Below are 18,131 nucleotides of genomic sequence, written 5' to 3'. Positions count from 1 at the left end.
TGTGGAGTGGTTGCTGACACACAATATTAGGGTTCTCCATTGCCCAGTACTTCTTATTCTGAGAATTCACATGATCAGAAAGATGAAACTGTGCTTGATCACTCATGATGTAATGGAAATAGTCTAACAAACCATCATTGATGTTATTCAAAAGCAACGTGCAGTAATCTGTATGTTTATGATTGTCATTGTTCCCTAATTGCTGCACAACTGTCACATAATACAGCTTAGAATTAAGACTTTTCAGTATCTGCTGGCATCTCCCCCTACTTATGCTGTTGAGCCAGTTTATGTGTTGACTTCTTTGGGTCTGAATAATTCTTTGGCAAATGTCTACAAATACTTCTGCTTTGCAAACGGAAGAATTCTTATACAGACTCTGTGTTGCACTCTTAGCCAGTAGTCCTCTATCTGGATACTTGACTCCAAAAATTTCACGTGTTTTCTTAATCGGACCTGTTTACACATGTGCTTTCACAGTTCCATTTCTTTCTTTGTACAGACCACAAAGAGAAACATGAATTTTCACTGATGAAACAAACTGAAAAGTTAACAGAAGAATACTAACAATCACCTATTGCATAAAACTGTCCGTTATTCTAGCTGTTTACTATATTTCAGAACGCAGAAGGGTAGGCGGGCTACTTTTAACTGCACCACCCTGTATTAATTAAATAGATATCAGTTGTAATTTCTGGTGCTAGAAATGCTCTTCTAAAAGAAGCAAATTCGATGGTATCCCACTCTTTAAAATCTGACTGTTAGTTTCTGAATAATGTGGACTATGAGCAACAGGTTCCAGAACATCTATCTCTGCTCACTGCAGGCTTTCTCATTACTCTCTCTGTAGTATTCCAGCACCATTCCAATAACATTCGCTGATGTGTCATACTTTCTGGATACTGTCTGTTGGGATATCTTTGTGCGTACAGCTTAGCTGTCCTTTTTGTGTTCTTTCTGCAGTCTGTGTAAAGTAGTAGCACATCTTGTTTCTTTTGGTTTGTGGGACATGTATTTTTTTCAAGCTAACCAGAACTCTACACACATGAACTACACAGGCAGAATTAAAGCTGCATTTCCTCTGTGCCCATTGTGTACCACATTTGCAGTTTAACACACTGTTTCCCCATCATCTGATGTAATGTTTTTTCATATTTGGGTACAAAATCACGAGCTTAAGCATAAAATATCAATCAGTTTCATGTTCAAAACACACAAATCGTAAGTTCTAAATATTGTAATTAGTTTGGAACTAGTAATTGGATTTTAAAGGACAAAATATCATTGACATTGTGTCTTTTAGAACTATGATATAAGCATCAGAAATAACGCTGACCTAGCAAGTGTCATGGGATAGTGGAGCACAGATGGTGCAGGTGTATTGTATACCCACCACACTGCCCCTGTGCCAACTGCATTTGTATAGGAGACCTTCCAAGAAGTTTTTGTGCAGGTGATTACGTTAACATGCAAGGTGGTCGTGAGATGATGCCAGGTACAGTGGTCGGTGCCAGACGGATGGAAATTACGATTTAGGTAGTGGTGTAGGAATTCGGCTTCACACATTCATCTGTGTCCAGGGTGTATTGTGAATGGTTGAATGAGGGTGTCACAGTCCACAACAGACCAACTACCGGCCATCCAGCCACCCGTGATGACGATGACAGATGACATCTATGACAGATTGTCAATAGTGACAGAAGGCAACAGTGCAAAATTCACAACTCAGTTCAACACTGGACGTGCTAGGCGCGTCTCCCAGTGGGCAACCCGTAGGAACGCAGGTTCTGTGGGACACAGGAGCTGACGCTGCACACAGATGCCGCTGTTAACCCAGCGTCATCAGGCACAAGGGCTTGCATTTGTTGCCAATCACCAGGAATGGACACTGAGACAGTGGCGTAACTTGATATCGTCGGAAGAATCACAATTTCAACTGCACTGTGCTGATAGCAGGCACTGTGTGTGGTGCAGACCACACGATTTGATGGATCCTGCTATAACCACTCTTTTAATTAAGAACAATATTACCAGGCTTATTTTCATTTAGGGGAGAGGTGATCAGTAATATAGGTAATAGTTAATAGCCTCAAAAAGGTTTTAATTAAAATTTTCAATATGTAATCTCTCATCAGAATAAGGACCTTGTGCTTCAGAGAAATCAAAGAGGGTTTAACACCGCTACTTTTGTTTATAAATTCTACTGTATAAACCATGCGCGGGTATTGGTTGCTCTCTTGTCTTGTTTTCTGCACTCTGAATAAGTGTACATAGCTGCAGCGTGCAATATAGTGGGCATTTTCGTGTGATAAGGGATCTGGGTGCTTTTGTTAGATTGCAAGAAAATTGACTATTGTTAATTTATACAGGACAGGCTTATGCTGTAGGTCATGACTGAGAACGTCTGAGGAATTGTATGCGCAAGAAAAAGTAGTGTTCAGTATTAAATTCAAGTACATGCCAAATAACTGATAATTGTATCTGTGGGCTATACGAAGGGACGGTAAATTGAATATAAGAACGGGACTGGACACTTAGCTTTGTGAAAATAAAAGCTTACGCAATTTGAATGACTGTATCAAAGTATAGTAATGGACCATAGTCTTCTTCTTCTTCTTCTTCTTCTTCTTCGTCTTTTGTGGCGCTACAGTCCAGGATGAACCTTGGCCTTCCCAACGGGCTTTCGCCATCCGTAACAGTCACATGCTACCCTCCTCCAGTTTCTGCATCCAAGCTTCCGTAGGTTTTCTCCCACTCCATCCAGCCATCTTGCTCGAGGTCGACCTCACCCTCTTTGCCCTCCTGGATTACCTAAGAGAATCTTCTTCTTCACCTCCGAGTCCCCCATTCTAGCCACATGACCTGCCCATCTTATTCTTCCTGATCGTATGATTTTTGTTACAGGAGCATCAGCATATATAGTGTAAATTCTGCATTGTACCTTTTCCTCCATTGTTCTGTCATACACAGGGCCAATTATTATTCTCAAAACTTTCCTATCAAATCCGTCGAGCAGCCTCGCATCGGTTTCTGCCGAGGCCATGTTTCTGAAGCATAAGTGAGAAGTGGTCTACTAAAGGTTTTATAAAAAGTGAATTTTGTTGGGCAGCTAAGAAGTCTTAACCATAATAAATTACTCAAGGCAAAATATGCCTTATTTGCTAATATCAGGCTAATCTTAATCAGTTGAGATGTCATTAAAACTAGTGACTGTGGAACCAAGATACTTGAAGCCATCAATTCTTTCAAATGTGTATTTATTCACACTGAAAGTTTATGGCATATTGGGTTGATATGCTTTCCCACAGGCCATGTATTTAGTTTTATGTTCATTTATCATAAGACCCATCTTCTTACTTGCTTGACTTAAGGCTTTAAAAGCCTCTTTCAGTGCTGGTACTGTCTGTGCTATGATGTCTGTGTCATGTGCATATGCTAAAATCTGCGCTGACTTGTAGATGATGCTGCCCCTTGTCTGTAGGCCTGGTTCCCTAATCACCTTTTCGAGTGCTACTTTAAATAATAAGCATGCTAATGCATCTCCTTGACGTAGCCCATTTTTTTATTTCCATGGGTTCTGAGTAATTTCCTCGAACTCTAATACGGCTTCTTACATCGGACAACATCATTTTAACCATTCTCAGGAGCTTTCCATGTATCCCCATCTCCTGTAAGGCATGAAACAACTGGTTTCTATTGATGCTGTCGTATGCATACTTAAAGTCAATAGAGAAGTGATGTGTTCCAATTCTATATTCAACAGTCTTCTCCAAAATTTGGTGCAGGTTGAAAGTGTGGTCTATTGTTGACCTTCCTCGTCGAAATCCACTTTGGTCTAATCCAATTTCTTTATCCACCTGTGGGAGTAGCCAATCAATAATAATATTAGATAACACCTTGTACCCCAGGTTCAGAAGGGTGATTCCACAGTAGTTTCTATACTCCATTTGGTTGCCCTTTTTATGTATGGGACATAATATTCCTTCATTCCATTCATCTGGTATCCTTTCCTGTTCCCATATGAGAGTGATATGTTCAAACAGGGACTGCTCTAATGTTGCTCCTCCACATTTTAGCAATTCTGCAGGAATGCTATCAGTGCCGGGAGCCTTGTTATTCTTCAGTTCCCTTAAAGCTCTTTTAATGTGCTCTAACCCTAGGCCATCCCGTGGCTGTTCATCATCCAATCCTTGCTCACCATCATTAGAGATATCCTCTGCTTGCTCTATTTCTCGATTCAGCTGGTCGTCAGAGTATCTTCACCGTTTTTCCAGAGTCCATTTACTCTCACTTATTGTGTTTCCTTCTTCATCTCTAATCAAGCTGGTTATTGGAGCAAATTGTCTTCTAACATTGTTTACTTTTATAACGAACTTCGTTGTTTCATTCTTCTTCTTGGGCAATTCTATACATTCTATTTCAGTCTTAGTCCATTCCTTTTTCATTTGGCGATGTGTCATCTTTTTGATCCTCCTTTCCTCTCGATAATCCTCCAGCAAGCTTCTTGTGCAGTTGGCCTGTAATGTCTTTTGGTATGCTGTGTTCTTTTCTTCAGTCACTCTCTTACACTCTTCATCCATAGTGTTGCCTTAGCTGAAATGTCTATAGCTCTTTTTATAGTCACCCATTTTTTTTCTATGTCATTATTGTCTCGGATTGTTCCTTGTTCGTGTTCCAGGGTCTGAGAAACTTTCTGACAGTATGATTCACAAGTTTCTGTTAATTGCAGTGCTGCAATATTGTACCGTTCTTTCCTAGTATGTCTTTCTTTCTAAGCATTTGATATCCTTGCTCTTATCTTGCCCATTGCAAGAAAATGATCTGAATCCACATTAGGATCATGAAAGGTTCGAACAGCCAACAAGTTAAATTATGCCTCTGATCTATCAGTACATGGTTAATGGTTCCACCATCAGGTGACTTCCATGTGCCCTTGTGTATCTCCTTATGGGGAAACCTGGTAGATCCCACTATCATGTTCTGCAAGGTTGTGAAGAGGATCAATCTTATTCCATTATCATATTGTAGTCCTTGCTATAATATCTTTGAGTGACAAACTATAAAAATTGCTGAGAGTAGATGTAGGATCAACCCTCCTTTTCCCTCTATACAAAGTGCAATCATTCATGGTCATTTAATTATTATTGAATGTTGTTAATTAAAAACTAAAGTGATTTCCATAACATCCTTTATATTGGTGAAAAATAACTAACATCCAAAGCTGCTACTAACTATATTGTCTTCGGTAACACAGCAACAAATGAAGGGTGATTAGCTGAGCCAAAAAGTTAATCTTAATTACACTGCTGGCCACCGTAAATGCAACACCAAGAAAGACAAGAGGTAGCACAACAAGATTTATTTTGTAGATAACATGTTGACCAAGTATCAAATGATTACGTTTACAGACGTCTGTGACATGTGATTCCTGCCAGAATCAGTAGCCAGAGTAGCCGCCATTGTTGGAGATCACTGCTGCCACACGTCTCGGCATTGAGTCAAAGAGACGTTGGATGTGTTCCTGGGGTACAGCAGCCCAAGCAGCTTCCACACGTTGCCAAAGATCATCTGGTGTGGCAGCTGGGGATGTAATCTGGGCCACTCGTTGAGCAACCATGGACCACATGTTTTCTATTGGCGAAAGATCCGGAGAGCGAGCCGGCCAGGGAAGCAATTCAATCTGGTTATTGACGAAGAACCTTTGGACAATGCGTGCCACGTGTGGTCACGCATTATCCTGTTGAAATATGGCTGTGGCCGAGCCCTGAAGGTAAGGAAGGACAACTGGCTCCAGCACCTCGGATATGTAGCGCCGGCTATTTAAAGTACCGGCAATGCGTACTAGAGGCGTACTAGAGGCGTGCGAGAGTAATATCCAATACCGCCGCATACCATAATACCCGGTGCAAGACCAGTGTGGCGGTGCATAATGAAGCTGTCCAACATCCTCTCTCCACGGTGTCTCCACACTCGAATCCGACCATCATGGTGCTGCAGACAGAAGCGTGCCTCGTCAGGAAAGACAACGTCATTCCATTCTGCCGTCCACATCCGTCTGTCATCACACCATTGGCGACGGAGACGTCTGTGGTTCTGCGTCAATGGTAGACGAAGCAATGGACGTCTTGCGGACAGACCACTCTGCTGTAAACGGCGTTGAATGGTACGCGCAGACACTGGATGATGTGTTACAGACGCAATGTGCTGTGCTATGGTTCGGGATGTCACTGAGCGATCCGTCACTGCCATGCGCACAATTTGCCTATCAGCACGTGCAGTGGTGCACCGAGGTGAATGCGATCGACCACGTCGGTCCGTCGTACCCTCCTGCATCCAACGGTCACATATCCGCATTACAGTTGTTTGGTTTCGTCCAACACGACTAGCGATTTCTCTGTATGATAATCCACAATCTCGGTAAGCCACTATCCTTCCTCTGTCGAACTCGGTTACTTGATCAAAAGATGTTCGCTGTTGTCTACGAGGGATAACTGATCGTCTTGTGAAACAACCACAAGGTAAACGCACGTGCCGAACGTACACTCGTCGAAATCGCCAAGCCTTAAATGGCGCTATGAGGTGGCGCCACAGGCGCGCGTGATGTGCGTCTGCGCTGAAATTCTAATCAGTTGCATATCTCATCGCTGCAAACCCATGGTGTAAATTTCACTTGATTCGGATGCTTCCTTCAGGGTGTTGCATTTACGGTGGCCAGCAGTGTATTATGAATACCCAAAATTTAATCGCCCTTACAGTTAAGATGTTTGTGGCTGCTCCAACTGATGTATGGGTCTAACTAAAGCCGAGAATATACAGTGGATAACAACTTTATATATCTTCCATCAATGAAGTTGACAAGAGCAGGTTGACGGAGGGCAGCTGCACTGCCTGCCAAGAAGGTGTGTCTGGTATGGTCTGTTATGCATTTTCCTGGTGTGGAATGGCTCCCCTAGTTATTCTGGAAGGGACTCTGAATAGTCCGCAGCATGTTGCGCTGCTTGGGGACCATATTCATCCATTTTTGGCCTTTCAACACCCTGACAGTTTTGCAGTGTTTCTAGATGATAACACACCGCCATTGCTGCCATGTACTTGCCTTTTGTGTAAAGGGATCGGCAACCCCTCAGACACCAAAGCATCACAGGTTTGCATATGTTCAATGCGTTGCCTCCCCAGACTGCATCGATCACAACAAGGGCGAAAGATGGCAGGGCAAGTGCCACCAGAGGTCCTCAGTGCCAAGGACCTATGTCACATGTGCAGAACTGGATCAGCATGAATTCCTCCACACCCTGCCTATATAGCTCGGAGCAAGCCAACTTGTTGGCAGTTCACTCCACCGGAGCTCTGGGCCAGTTCGTGCACTGGCTCTTAGCAGCCCATCAGCTGCAGGACCCATGACTTTTCGGCAATACCCCGAGACCTACCTGTCATCAACAATGGTGAATGCCCAACCTCTGTCATTAGGGGCTATCAGTAGGATAGTCTTCACATCCCGCTACATTTATTCCTACGTGTTTAAGGCTTATGCGTGTTAGTGTCTCAGAAGTTCGTGGTCATAATAAACCCTTGTCTTTGTTTGCTGTTTCTTATTATTTCATTTCAGTCATCTCCCTGTGGGACGTACAGTAGCATTGCTCTCACATCACCCAGGAATAATTCCAGGAAAATGCAGGGTAAGCCCCAAGACTGAGATGGCCAATTTGGAGCCCAGATTTGTTCCCATTGAACATGTCTGGGATTTCATGGAATGCAAGCTCTGTACCATGGATCCTGTACCCACGAACAGACCAGAATTGGCTGCTGATCTGCAAACAATTTGGTGTGAACTGTTCTCAGAGGGTACCAGGGACGTGTAGATCCACTTCCATGGCATCTCACTGGAATCCGCAGGGCCAGAGGAGGCCGTATGTGATATTAGCTGTCTATTCCATGACATTTGCTTAGTCACTGTACTATAGTTCCATTTGAAAAAGAAAAAATTGGTATCAATATCTCTGTAAATAATATTCCTGTAAAAAGAGACTAATGTTGTTTAGTGAGCACTTCCTAACAACTCATTTAAGTGAAAATGGATTCAGTATTTCAGACGGTTCAGGAAATATTTCAGGTGACCAGCTTAGCATAATCTCACTGCACACAGTATGTTCTTCAAAAAATGAATACTTACACTATCTGAATATATGTACTGGAGCTGAAAGACAAGCTAGTGATAAGGCTGTCAAATTTCCAGCAAGTCAAAAAGTTGTGCTCAGAATGTGCGAACCTCTGTTTGGAAAGCAGGGAAGTATTTACGTCAATAAGTGTTACAGCTCCCCCATCTGCTTCAGAGAATTATAAGACAGGAGCACTCATGTGATTTTTGCTGTAAGAGTGACAAGGAAAGATGCCACCTCAATTCAGCTGAACTGGCTTGTGGAAGGGGGGACTAACATTTGCGTCAGCCAGTAATAGCCGTGCTGTAAGACAGGTTGCTACACAAAATGTACACCTTTCGTCAAAGCTTCGTGAGAGGCCAGAGTAACAGGAGATGCTTAAAACTGGAAAAAGAAAGCTAAGACCTTTTTGTTTGATTGATTACAGTCAAGGAATGTATAGAGTTGATACACATATTCTACTGAAACATGTCAAGGGGCATAAGAAGACATTATTATAAAAGATTGAAGCTGTTTCACAGATCTGCGTAACTATATTATTTGACATGTTTTCAGGGGGATTCGCACACACATAAAAAAACTCAAAAAGCGTTTTCTGACATGCTACAAGTGCTCCATATGTAGCCCCCCCCCTCCCCCCCCCCTATTGATTTCGCAGGTATCAAGTTGATGATCAAGTTCTTTCCATGTTCAGCATAGCATGTCTCTGTCAGCCTGTTCAAAAGCGCTGCGATACGACCTCGTAGTTCCGATAGGATTTTCTGTAGAGGTGGCATAAACACTGAATCTTTCACATAAGCCCACAAAAAGAGAGTCACATGTGAATAGGTCATGAGAGTGCGGACGAATTGCTGATCGTCAACCCCACCATGATCAATCCATCAGTTTTGTCGGTTTCCTTTTTAAGAATTTATAAACATCCTGATGGGAGTGGGGTGGAGCACCATCGTGTTGGTAGATGAAGTCCACACTGTCAGTCTCCAGTTACGGCATGAGTCAGTTTTTGAGCATTTCCAGATACATGTGACCTGTAACAACCTTTTTGCAGAAGAAAAAGGGACCATAAACTTCAAACTGTGAGACTTCACAGAAAACATTAACTTTTGGTGAATCTCGAATGTGCTGCACCATAGCAAGGGGGTTCTCTGTCCCCCAGATTTGCACATTGTGAAACCTATCCTCTTCCGTAAGTTGTTAGGCATCCGACTTTGTCATCAGGAGTCAGGACTTGTAGCAACTGCAAGCAGTAAGAAGGCTTCAGCTTCCATCATTTCCTTAAGATCTTCCAAGAGCAGGTTGTGGTATGTTCAGCTCTCTGCCTACTCTTTCCATCTGTGTGCTACGTGCAAAACTCGCCTGCACGTGATCAACCGCTCCTTCTCTCACTTCCGGACGACTTGTTGATTTTCCTTTGCAGAGGCATCCTGAAGCTTTAAATTGTCCATACTCCGCCAATTGAATTGTCAGTTAGTGTATCCTTGTTGGACTTTGTTCTGAAGTCTCATTGCACTGTTGCAGCAGACTGACGTGAATGCATTTTGAACACAACATACACTATCTTGGTGTTTGTCACTGTCTTGTGCAACTGCTCACTGCTGCGTTCTTTTGGCAGAAATCTGAAGTGGAGCTGCAACATTACAAAACTTTTGTGTCTTTCTATTTGAGTCTTGAGTTTTGTGAATTTATGAAATCACTTCAAGCACTTATAATAACCGTATATTTCCATGACATAGCAGCATTGAATGCGAGTATGTTTCAGCATATGTTGAACATACATTTGAGAGGATGAAGTTGACTATGTTCCGGCTCAGTGTAGCAGAGAGGCGATTGAAGAATTTGGCCTTCCCTGACTACATCTGTTAAGGATGGTCAAGCAAGGCTGAAAATCCACAAAGGGTTCAAGCCAGGACCTAGGGACATTTTTCAGTAAAAATAATGCTGACGATGTAGACAACTGCTCCTTTTAGAAGATATGAAGTCCATTATGATTGTGGGCAAACAGTAAAATCATGATTTGAATGTACCAAATGTAAAATTTCCCTTGATGTGCACAAATGCTTCATGGTGTATCATACACAAGTGAACTGTTTGTGAATATTTGTGGTTCTATAAGTGCTTAAAACGAGTACATTTGTTCATATTTTGTAAATAATTACGTACGTATGAAAAACAAAAATATGCGGTAAAAATAATCATTATCAGGTGGGAAATTTTTGTGAATATTTGTGGTTCTATAAGTGCTTAAAACAAGAACGATTGTTCATATTTTGTGAATAATTATGTACATATGAAAAACAAAAATATGTGGTAAAATAATCATTATCATATCGAAAATTTTATTTTAAAAATTGTAGATGAATGGGTACATTACCAAGATTTGTGAATAAACTTTGTTTTGGAATTGAAACAGTTATTTTTTGCGCCAGACTGGCAGAGCTGTGCGAGGAAAATTCAGTAATGCATTTCTCTTTTTTGTTCAGAAAAGAAATTACAGACTAGACACAGAATATAGGTATTTTTACTGGCATTTTTGCTGTTGTTTGAATGTTGTGCCAGCTGGAGATTTGCACCAATCCCCCAATCTCCACAGAAACTAGGGTTGTAGAGGTGGCTGACACAATATTTCATGGTTATGCCACACTTGTGAGAAACATTTGTTGTCAAGATGAGGTACCTGAGTGGTCTATAAAGTGGACTTGAACGACCTCCAGCAAAATAACATTCTCTTCAGTAAAAAACCTTGTCAATCTGCATTAAGTCCAGTTCTGAAGCATAATTTTGTCTCTCCACCTGGTCGAGTAAGTTGTTGTGGAGAGTGGGGTTAACTTTCCATTCAAACAGGTGCGATGATGGTATAACATTCTGTGCTTGAGTCATACCTATCCACTCAGGGATTAGGCTTTGGACCGGTTCTGACTTGCTGACTGTTGCCTGCAAGGCATTATGAGGAGTGATGTATGATAATTGGACACATGATTGCCATATTGCCAATCCTTCCAGAAATTATTGCCTATAGATTAGTGTGGATGATGATGATGATGATGCTCCATTTTTATACAAGCAGTTCCTCATTTGGCCTCGTGAGGCTGGGTGGACCCCATACCAGGCCTCCTTACCTCATAAAAAACTGTTTGGAGGTACTGGAATTGAACTCAGGTCCTTCTGCAAAAGAGGCAGCAACATTGGCCATTTGGCTATGGCAGCAATCTACCCACATAGGAGTTACATCACTGAGTTTGTCTTGTACAGATCTACTATTGTCATGAAACACATACACAAATAGTTCTGTTTGGGGGGGAAAAGCATTCATCTTTGTTTTGTGAGCTGCTAGTCACTATATGTCTAAGTGAAAAGAGATTACAAGTATCTTTAATGAGATGATAATTATATGAGTTGAAAAATTTGGGTGCTTCAGTTGGTATAATACTGCTTTCCAAAACTTTTAAAGGAGCATGTGGCCATCTTTTCAGATGATGGAAGATTTTATATAAAGAAAAGAAGCAATATCTTGATTTAACTCTAACCATAATGATCTTAGGTATTGGACAAGTGTAAATGTGACCTGGTGGCCCAGCCTAACTGCGCAGAAAATGGTTCAAATGGCTCTGAGCACTATGGGACTTAACATCTATGGTCATCAGTCCCCTAGAACTTAGAACTACTTAAACCTAACTAACCTAAGGACATCCCACAACACCCAGCCATCACGAGGCAGAGAAAATCCCTGACCCTGCCGGGAATCGAACCCGGGAACCCGGGCGTGGGAAGCGAGAACGCTACCGCACGACCACGAGATGCGGGCTAACTGCGCAGAATTACCTACCCCGTCCGAGACCAGACAGGGTGCAGTAGTACATATGAAGCAGTTTTGAGGAGTTATAAGAAAGAAAATGGGGTTTTGGATAAAAGTCCTCAAAATGGCAGCCTTTAGCAGCAGTACACTTTTGGAGATGATGTCTGAGGTTATGAACAGTTTGTTTACGTATATTGTGAGGTATGGCGTTCACTTCTTCAATAATCTGCTCCCTTAGCTCTGGTAGGATGTGAGGACAATTTTTAAACATCTGTTCCTTCAGGTATCACTAAAGAAAGAAATCACAAATGATCAAGTCTGGTGACCATGCAGGCCACCTCACATCACCTCTCAAAGAGAAAATATGTCCTAAAAATATGTCTGTCAAAACATTAAATGAATTTTGGGCTGTTTGAGCTGTAGTCCCAGCCTACTGGAACCACAAGTCCCTTAATCTCTCTTCTTCAACAGTCTCTTCCATTCTGTGCTGCAGAAAATTTTGCAATATTGAAACATAACACCTGGAATTCACAGTGCAGTACGGCACATTGCACTGTTAGTTTAGGGGAGTGTAGCAGTCTTTTGTGAATAATTCAGGAACTATTTTCAGCCAACCAACATTTAAAAATAAATTAAAAGAATTTCTAGATGACAACTCCTTCTACTCATTGGCTGAATTTTTAGATATAAATTAAGGGAGGGGAAAAAATAATCAACTTAAACATTAGTGTCATGCAATATTTTGTGCAATGTAATATCTTGTACAGACATCTTTTATTAACCTGACACGTTCCACATCATTACGAAGTGTCGTATTCATGATCTATGGAACAAGTATTAATCTAGTCTAATCTAATCCCAGTAGTGAAAAATTTTGTTTATTCACAATCCCATTGAGGTGAAAATATGCCTTGTGGCTACTGAGGGAAGCTACCTCCAGAGGGATCTGCGAACATTTGCTCACACAGATTTTGGCAGTCACTGTAGTCTGCTGGGCTCAATTTTTGAATTGTCATTATTTTGAAGGAATGGAAATTTGAATCAAAATGCAGAATCCACGTCAAACTGCGGTCTAAAATCCCAGTGCGACAGCACGTCTTGGAGCAGAAAGCCTTGGTAATTGCCTAACTACTGCTCCTACCGGCTGCACAATTTCTGGTATTCTGATGGATCTGCTTTAGCCACGCATATATCTTCTTAGTGTACCACCAGTTTCCTCCAATTGCTGAACCCGGGCCCGAATCGCATTCACATCTGGAACGGCAGTGTCGTGCAGAATGTCAAACTGTCCCCATAAAGCTATCCAATTTGCGATCACAGATCAGTTGCTTTCAAAATTCACACACAGTGCAGTGCCCCAATGTGCTCCAATCCGAACTGTCTGTTACTGAAATGGGGCCACCAGTGAAAAAGAGGGAGGCCACATGCAGCTGTCACCCCCTCCCCCCTGCCCCCCCCCCCCCCCCCCCCCCCCCACACACACCAATCTAGCCTGACAGCTCGGTAGGTTCTGCTGCATCCCGTAGTCCAAGCAGCAGTTGTTGTATAGTGTGGATGTGTTTTATAGTATTCTGACTTGGGTTGTGGAAGACTACAGACGTACAGTGCATGCCCACGTTGTCCCACAGTACCTGGAGCAGGTGGAGAGTGGTGGCAGTGGTGGTGGCGTGGCCAGGCTGAGCATCGCGGCTGGCCTCCTCAGCAGCCTCCCGGCACCCCAGCTGCTGCAGCCGGCACCCACCGCCCCCGATGGTCCGCGTGTCATCGTCAGAATTTATGAGGCTATCCTGGACACCATTAACAGGTACGTGAGAAGGAGTGAATTTTGAAACCTCTCTCTCTCTCTCTCTCTCTCTCTCTCTCTCTCTCTCTCTCTCTCTCTCTCCTTTTGTGAATTTATAGTGCATGAAATAATTCTGGGAGATAATATTAAGCAAAGTTTTGTCAGTATGTCACAATACAGAAAATTACTGATTGTTGTACGCTTCCATGATGGGCAAGAGAAACGTCCATAGACAGCAAACGTATGCAACAAATTTGAGAAAATGAAATTAATTATTACTGGTAACAGATGCAAATGAAGCATCCATTTACATCGCTGACCAATAATATTGTGAGGCCGAAGACAATCAGGCCATGGAACAACTGCCAATGTCACTATACAGTAACGGTCCGATCAGCTTAATATTATCTTTTGTAAAGATCCACACAAGAAATGAAATGAAATGATCAGCAATTTGATCTCAGGGTGGTTCGACTTAGAGATATTCAAACAAGTAACAGAAGACCACCTAATGTGTCCAGTCGTTCTATCTACAAACAATTCGTCAGTAATCCTTTCTTTATTGGCTGTCAACAGAGAGACACAAATATTCGAACACAGTACACAGGAATCAATGAGGTGTGCTTTTCTAAATAAGTTTGACGTACACATTTCAGTTAAATACCATATATTTAACTAAATACAGGGGTACATAGAAGGAGATTAGTAAACTTTGTGGTATCCAACAGAAAAAGGTGCCACATACTGATAGGAATAAATGAAGTACATAATCAGTGCTTGTTTCTTTACCGGTGGTATCTATTGTCCATTTCCACTTGGCTCTCTCACCCAATGTCTCTAGCCGAACAGTATCATTACAACTTTAAGTACAAAATGTATTTCTGTATGTAGAAAGAAACAGAAAACATCATTCACTGTGAGCTACAGTTTTAAGGGGGTCCAGAAAGCCCTATCTTTCCCTTGTTGTTATAGCGCTTATAAATTACATGTTTTCTCAGAAAGTGTTTCAACTTGGAAGTTGAAATTTTTGCAGGTTATTTATTGCAGTATTGGCTACATCTTAACACAGAGATTTTTAGAAATCTGAGTTCATTTGTTAGAGATAAATTTTTTTTCTATTATAATGAAAATTCACTACTTTTTTGTGCCATTGTTTTGGTTATAAATTCAACAATATACAGGTTTTTGGAAAAAGGTTGTGGTAAGTTATGTAGAAGAAACTGTGTAACACTTCCTAAAAATTTGAAGCAGTTTGGTTTGGTAGATCCTGAGAAAACATTTAATTTGTATGAAAAAATAAAACTTTTGGGAATTGAATGACAAAGTTTGCATTAAATAATTTTATTGCATAGATAAAAAATCTACTCACCAAGTGGTAGCAGAACACACATGAAAGATGGGTGTAATTAGGCAAGCTTTTTGAGCCAGTGGCTCCTCCTTCAGGCAGAAGGGTTGAAGGGGAAGGAAGAGGGGCGAAGGAAAAGGCCTGGAGAGGTCTAGGAAAGTGGGTAGATTTCGGGAAAGCCACCCCAAACTGCGTGTCCCTTCGCATGTTTATTGGAATAGAAACACTTTACTTTGTTGTGTGTGATGCTGTTACTACTTTCAATGACAGCAACGTTGCAAGGTGCAAAGTATTTTGAAATATGGGAATGACAGTAGGTTTCGACATTGTACGAACAATGCTTGCTTTGGACGAGGAACGTCTTCAGGCTGCTGACAGGCCTGGAAATACCCTAGGAATACAAGCCAGAGTAAACAGGAGGAGGCCAAACGGGAAGCTGGAGGAGAAGTTTGCAGAAGGTAAAGATAATCCATCCCTTGGACCTGGAATGCACTAAAAAAGGTAATCCAAACAGGATTTAGTGCATTCCAATTCAAATTGAAAGTAGCAACAGCATCATACACATCAAAGTGAAGCGTTCCTATTCCAATAAACACAGTCTTGAGGATTCTTGATCATCTTAACACTATTTATACTTTCATTGGGGTTTTTAGTTTTTCCATAGACACACTTTTTCAACAGTTCAGATGCTGCTAAAATTCTAAAAATATGTTTTATCACCTCCATTACTGCGTTGGGCAGACTATGTTTGTGAGTGTAGACTTCACCATTTATCAATCACGTGTTGTATAAACACTAACTGTTTTCTCCATTGGGATGCAAGTAATGATGGAGACTTTCATCAGTTGAAAAAGTATGAAAAATAGAGCCCAAATAGCCTTCTTCATTTCATCAATGCTTGCTAATAGCTCTGTATTTTGTTAGTTATACTGTCAAGTTAACCTCCCCTTCCCATCCAACCCTTTACCATCACTGAGTTTTTGTTTTTTGTACAAAGCTTTCAGTTGCTGAAGTATTCGCCCCATTCATTTCTGTATATGTCCAATAGACTCAAATTTCTGCACTACACCATCACCTCAGGGCTTCAATTCTTGAATATGTTTGAAACTTTTAGAGTCAATGTCACCAAGGTGTAATACACATATCACAGTTTATCACAAGCAATAGAACGTTGGCATATACTAGCAACACCAGCCACTCCCATTCCTCCACTACGGCCACTATAGTTAGCTGTGCAATTATTTTATGAACCAACATAAAAGAACATTTGTTTAAGTAGTTTGTCCAAGAAAGCATATATCCTTTCCCGAGGTAAATAATAAATTTAGAAAATAGTGTCCCTAAATCACTATATAGTACGTAGTTTACACACATGAAGGATAAGCAGCAGTGCTACATTTTGCATTGTTTTGATTGTGTTTTATGTTGTCAGTAGCACCAATACTACATCTGAAGCCACTTATAAGTTACTGAACCTGTTTTTGTGCAGACCACCGACTTTTAATCAGCTAGCACTCTCAACCATTATAACAACTACTGCCTCAAATAGGCTCTGTTCCACTTATTTTATAAATTCTGGGGAGTCACTACAGAAACAGTATCTTTCTCTTCTGTTAAATCCTATTTCTGACAGCGTTCACAGCCTCCTTGTCTGGACATCAACAAAGATTTGTTTCATTGTCTTGGGTTCACTAACAAAATATGTGCGTTAACATACTGCAAGTAAAGGCTTGATGTCTCTTTCAGTCAAATGAACATTCATTCGACGCAATTTAAGACAGTTTAAGAGTGCACAATAAAATTGAATATTTGATCAGATAATGTCAGTTCTTGAGTGCTCCTCAGCATCCTGGGAGTGTTTCGACATTGCATTAATAGTAGAGACAGAGAAAACCTAATGAAGAGGCGTGCGTTTCATCATGGGATTGTTAAGTACGAGTTAAAGCCTTACAAAGAAGCCTGACAAACTCCAGTGACAGAAGGTGCGACAGAGTCGTGATGCTCATGGATACGTTAACTGTCAGAATTGCAAAAGTGTACTTCCAAAAAGAATGTGGCAACCTATTACTTCCCACATATGTGTCACGAAATGAGAACGACAAGAAAATCAAAGAAATCGGCGCTCATTTGGAAGCTGAAAGACAGATGGTCTGCTGATGCAGCATTCGTTAACGGAACATGGAGGGGGTGAAAGATAGTGGCAACAGAAGTACCTTTCAGCACATACAATAAGCTGGCCTGTGGAGTGCACACATAACTGTAGATGTGTGCGTGCATTACCAGTGTCTTATGGTGTGACTGCACCACAGCCACAGGTGGGAGCACTACTGTCGGCTGCTATCCCTCTGTGAAAGAAGACTGTTTTATTGTGAATGTGGAACAACAAATGGTAAGGCAAAGAATTCTGTGACTCATGCCTGATTCTGTTCTGTGTAAAAAGGTACTTAGCAGGACAGTTTGAGTAGTAACCTTCTGGTTAGTATATTAAGAGTACCAGCACAAAATATCTGAGATTTGATTAGCACTCCAGCAATTAATAACAGAAATGATTTGTTATAAAGCTTGCTTTTCCTGTTTTCACTAGTACAGTGAAAGAAAGGGAGGCATTTTTAATTATGTTACTACAAATCTTTTGTACTGACAGTAACCACAGCTGTTGCCATCAGCATACAGTGGGGACTCTGCTATAGAGAAGACGGTAAATTTGAGTCATTCATTCATCGCGTTCTGTAGATCCAATGAATAAAGCAGAACTTTCAAGCGTGTCGAACAAGTTGAGGAACATCTAGAAACTGTACCTGTACGTCCATTAACAATGAACTATCACTGTACTATTTGTGATACACCAACTAAATGTAACCTAGTAAATTTCCAGCAAAGTTACTACTTTGAAAAAGCTTCTGCTTACTAATAAAGCTACTGTTTATCTTCTGTATAGGTTAACATTCGTGCACACATACTGGTAATAAAATAAATTAAAAAAAATTAGAAAAAAAAGGCTGAGGAACACGAACAATTGTGACAGAGCAGTAAGTTTCATATGAAAACTGTGTT

General features: G+C 41.2%; 1 protein-coding gene across 1 annotated transcript in view; it reads left to right on the top strand.

Moving 5' to 3' along the window:
- LOC126209879 (thyroid adenoma-associated protein homolog) overlaps positions 1 to 18,131 on the top strand; it is a 239,739-nt gene that overhangs the window by 34,234 nt on the left and 187,374 nt on the right. The window contains exon 7 of the mRNA XM_049939003.1: positions 13,578 to 13,753. Coding sequence (XP_049794960.1) covers positions 13,578 to 13,753 — 176 coding nt within the window. The remainder of the gene's footprint in view (positions 1 to 13,577; positions 13,754 to 18,131) is intronic.

The sequence above is a fragment of the Schistocerca nitens genome, chromosome 10, assembly GCF_023898315.1.
Source record: "Schistocerca nitens isolate TAMUIC-IGC-003100 chromosome 10, iqSchNite1.1, whole genome shotgun sequence".
NCBI classification, from domain to species: Eukaryota; Metazoa; Arthropoda; class Insecta; order Orthoptera; family Acrididae; genus Schistocerca; species Schistocerca nitens.
The sequence above is the reverse complement of the archived record's forward strand: the minus strand, read 5'-3'. Positions and strand labels throughout refer to the sequence as shown.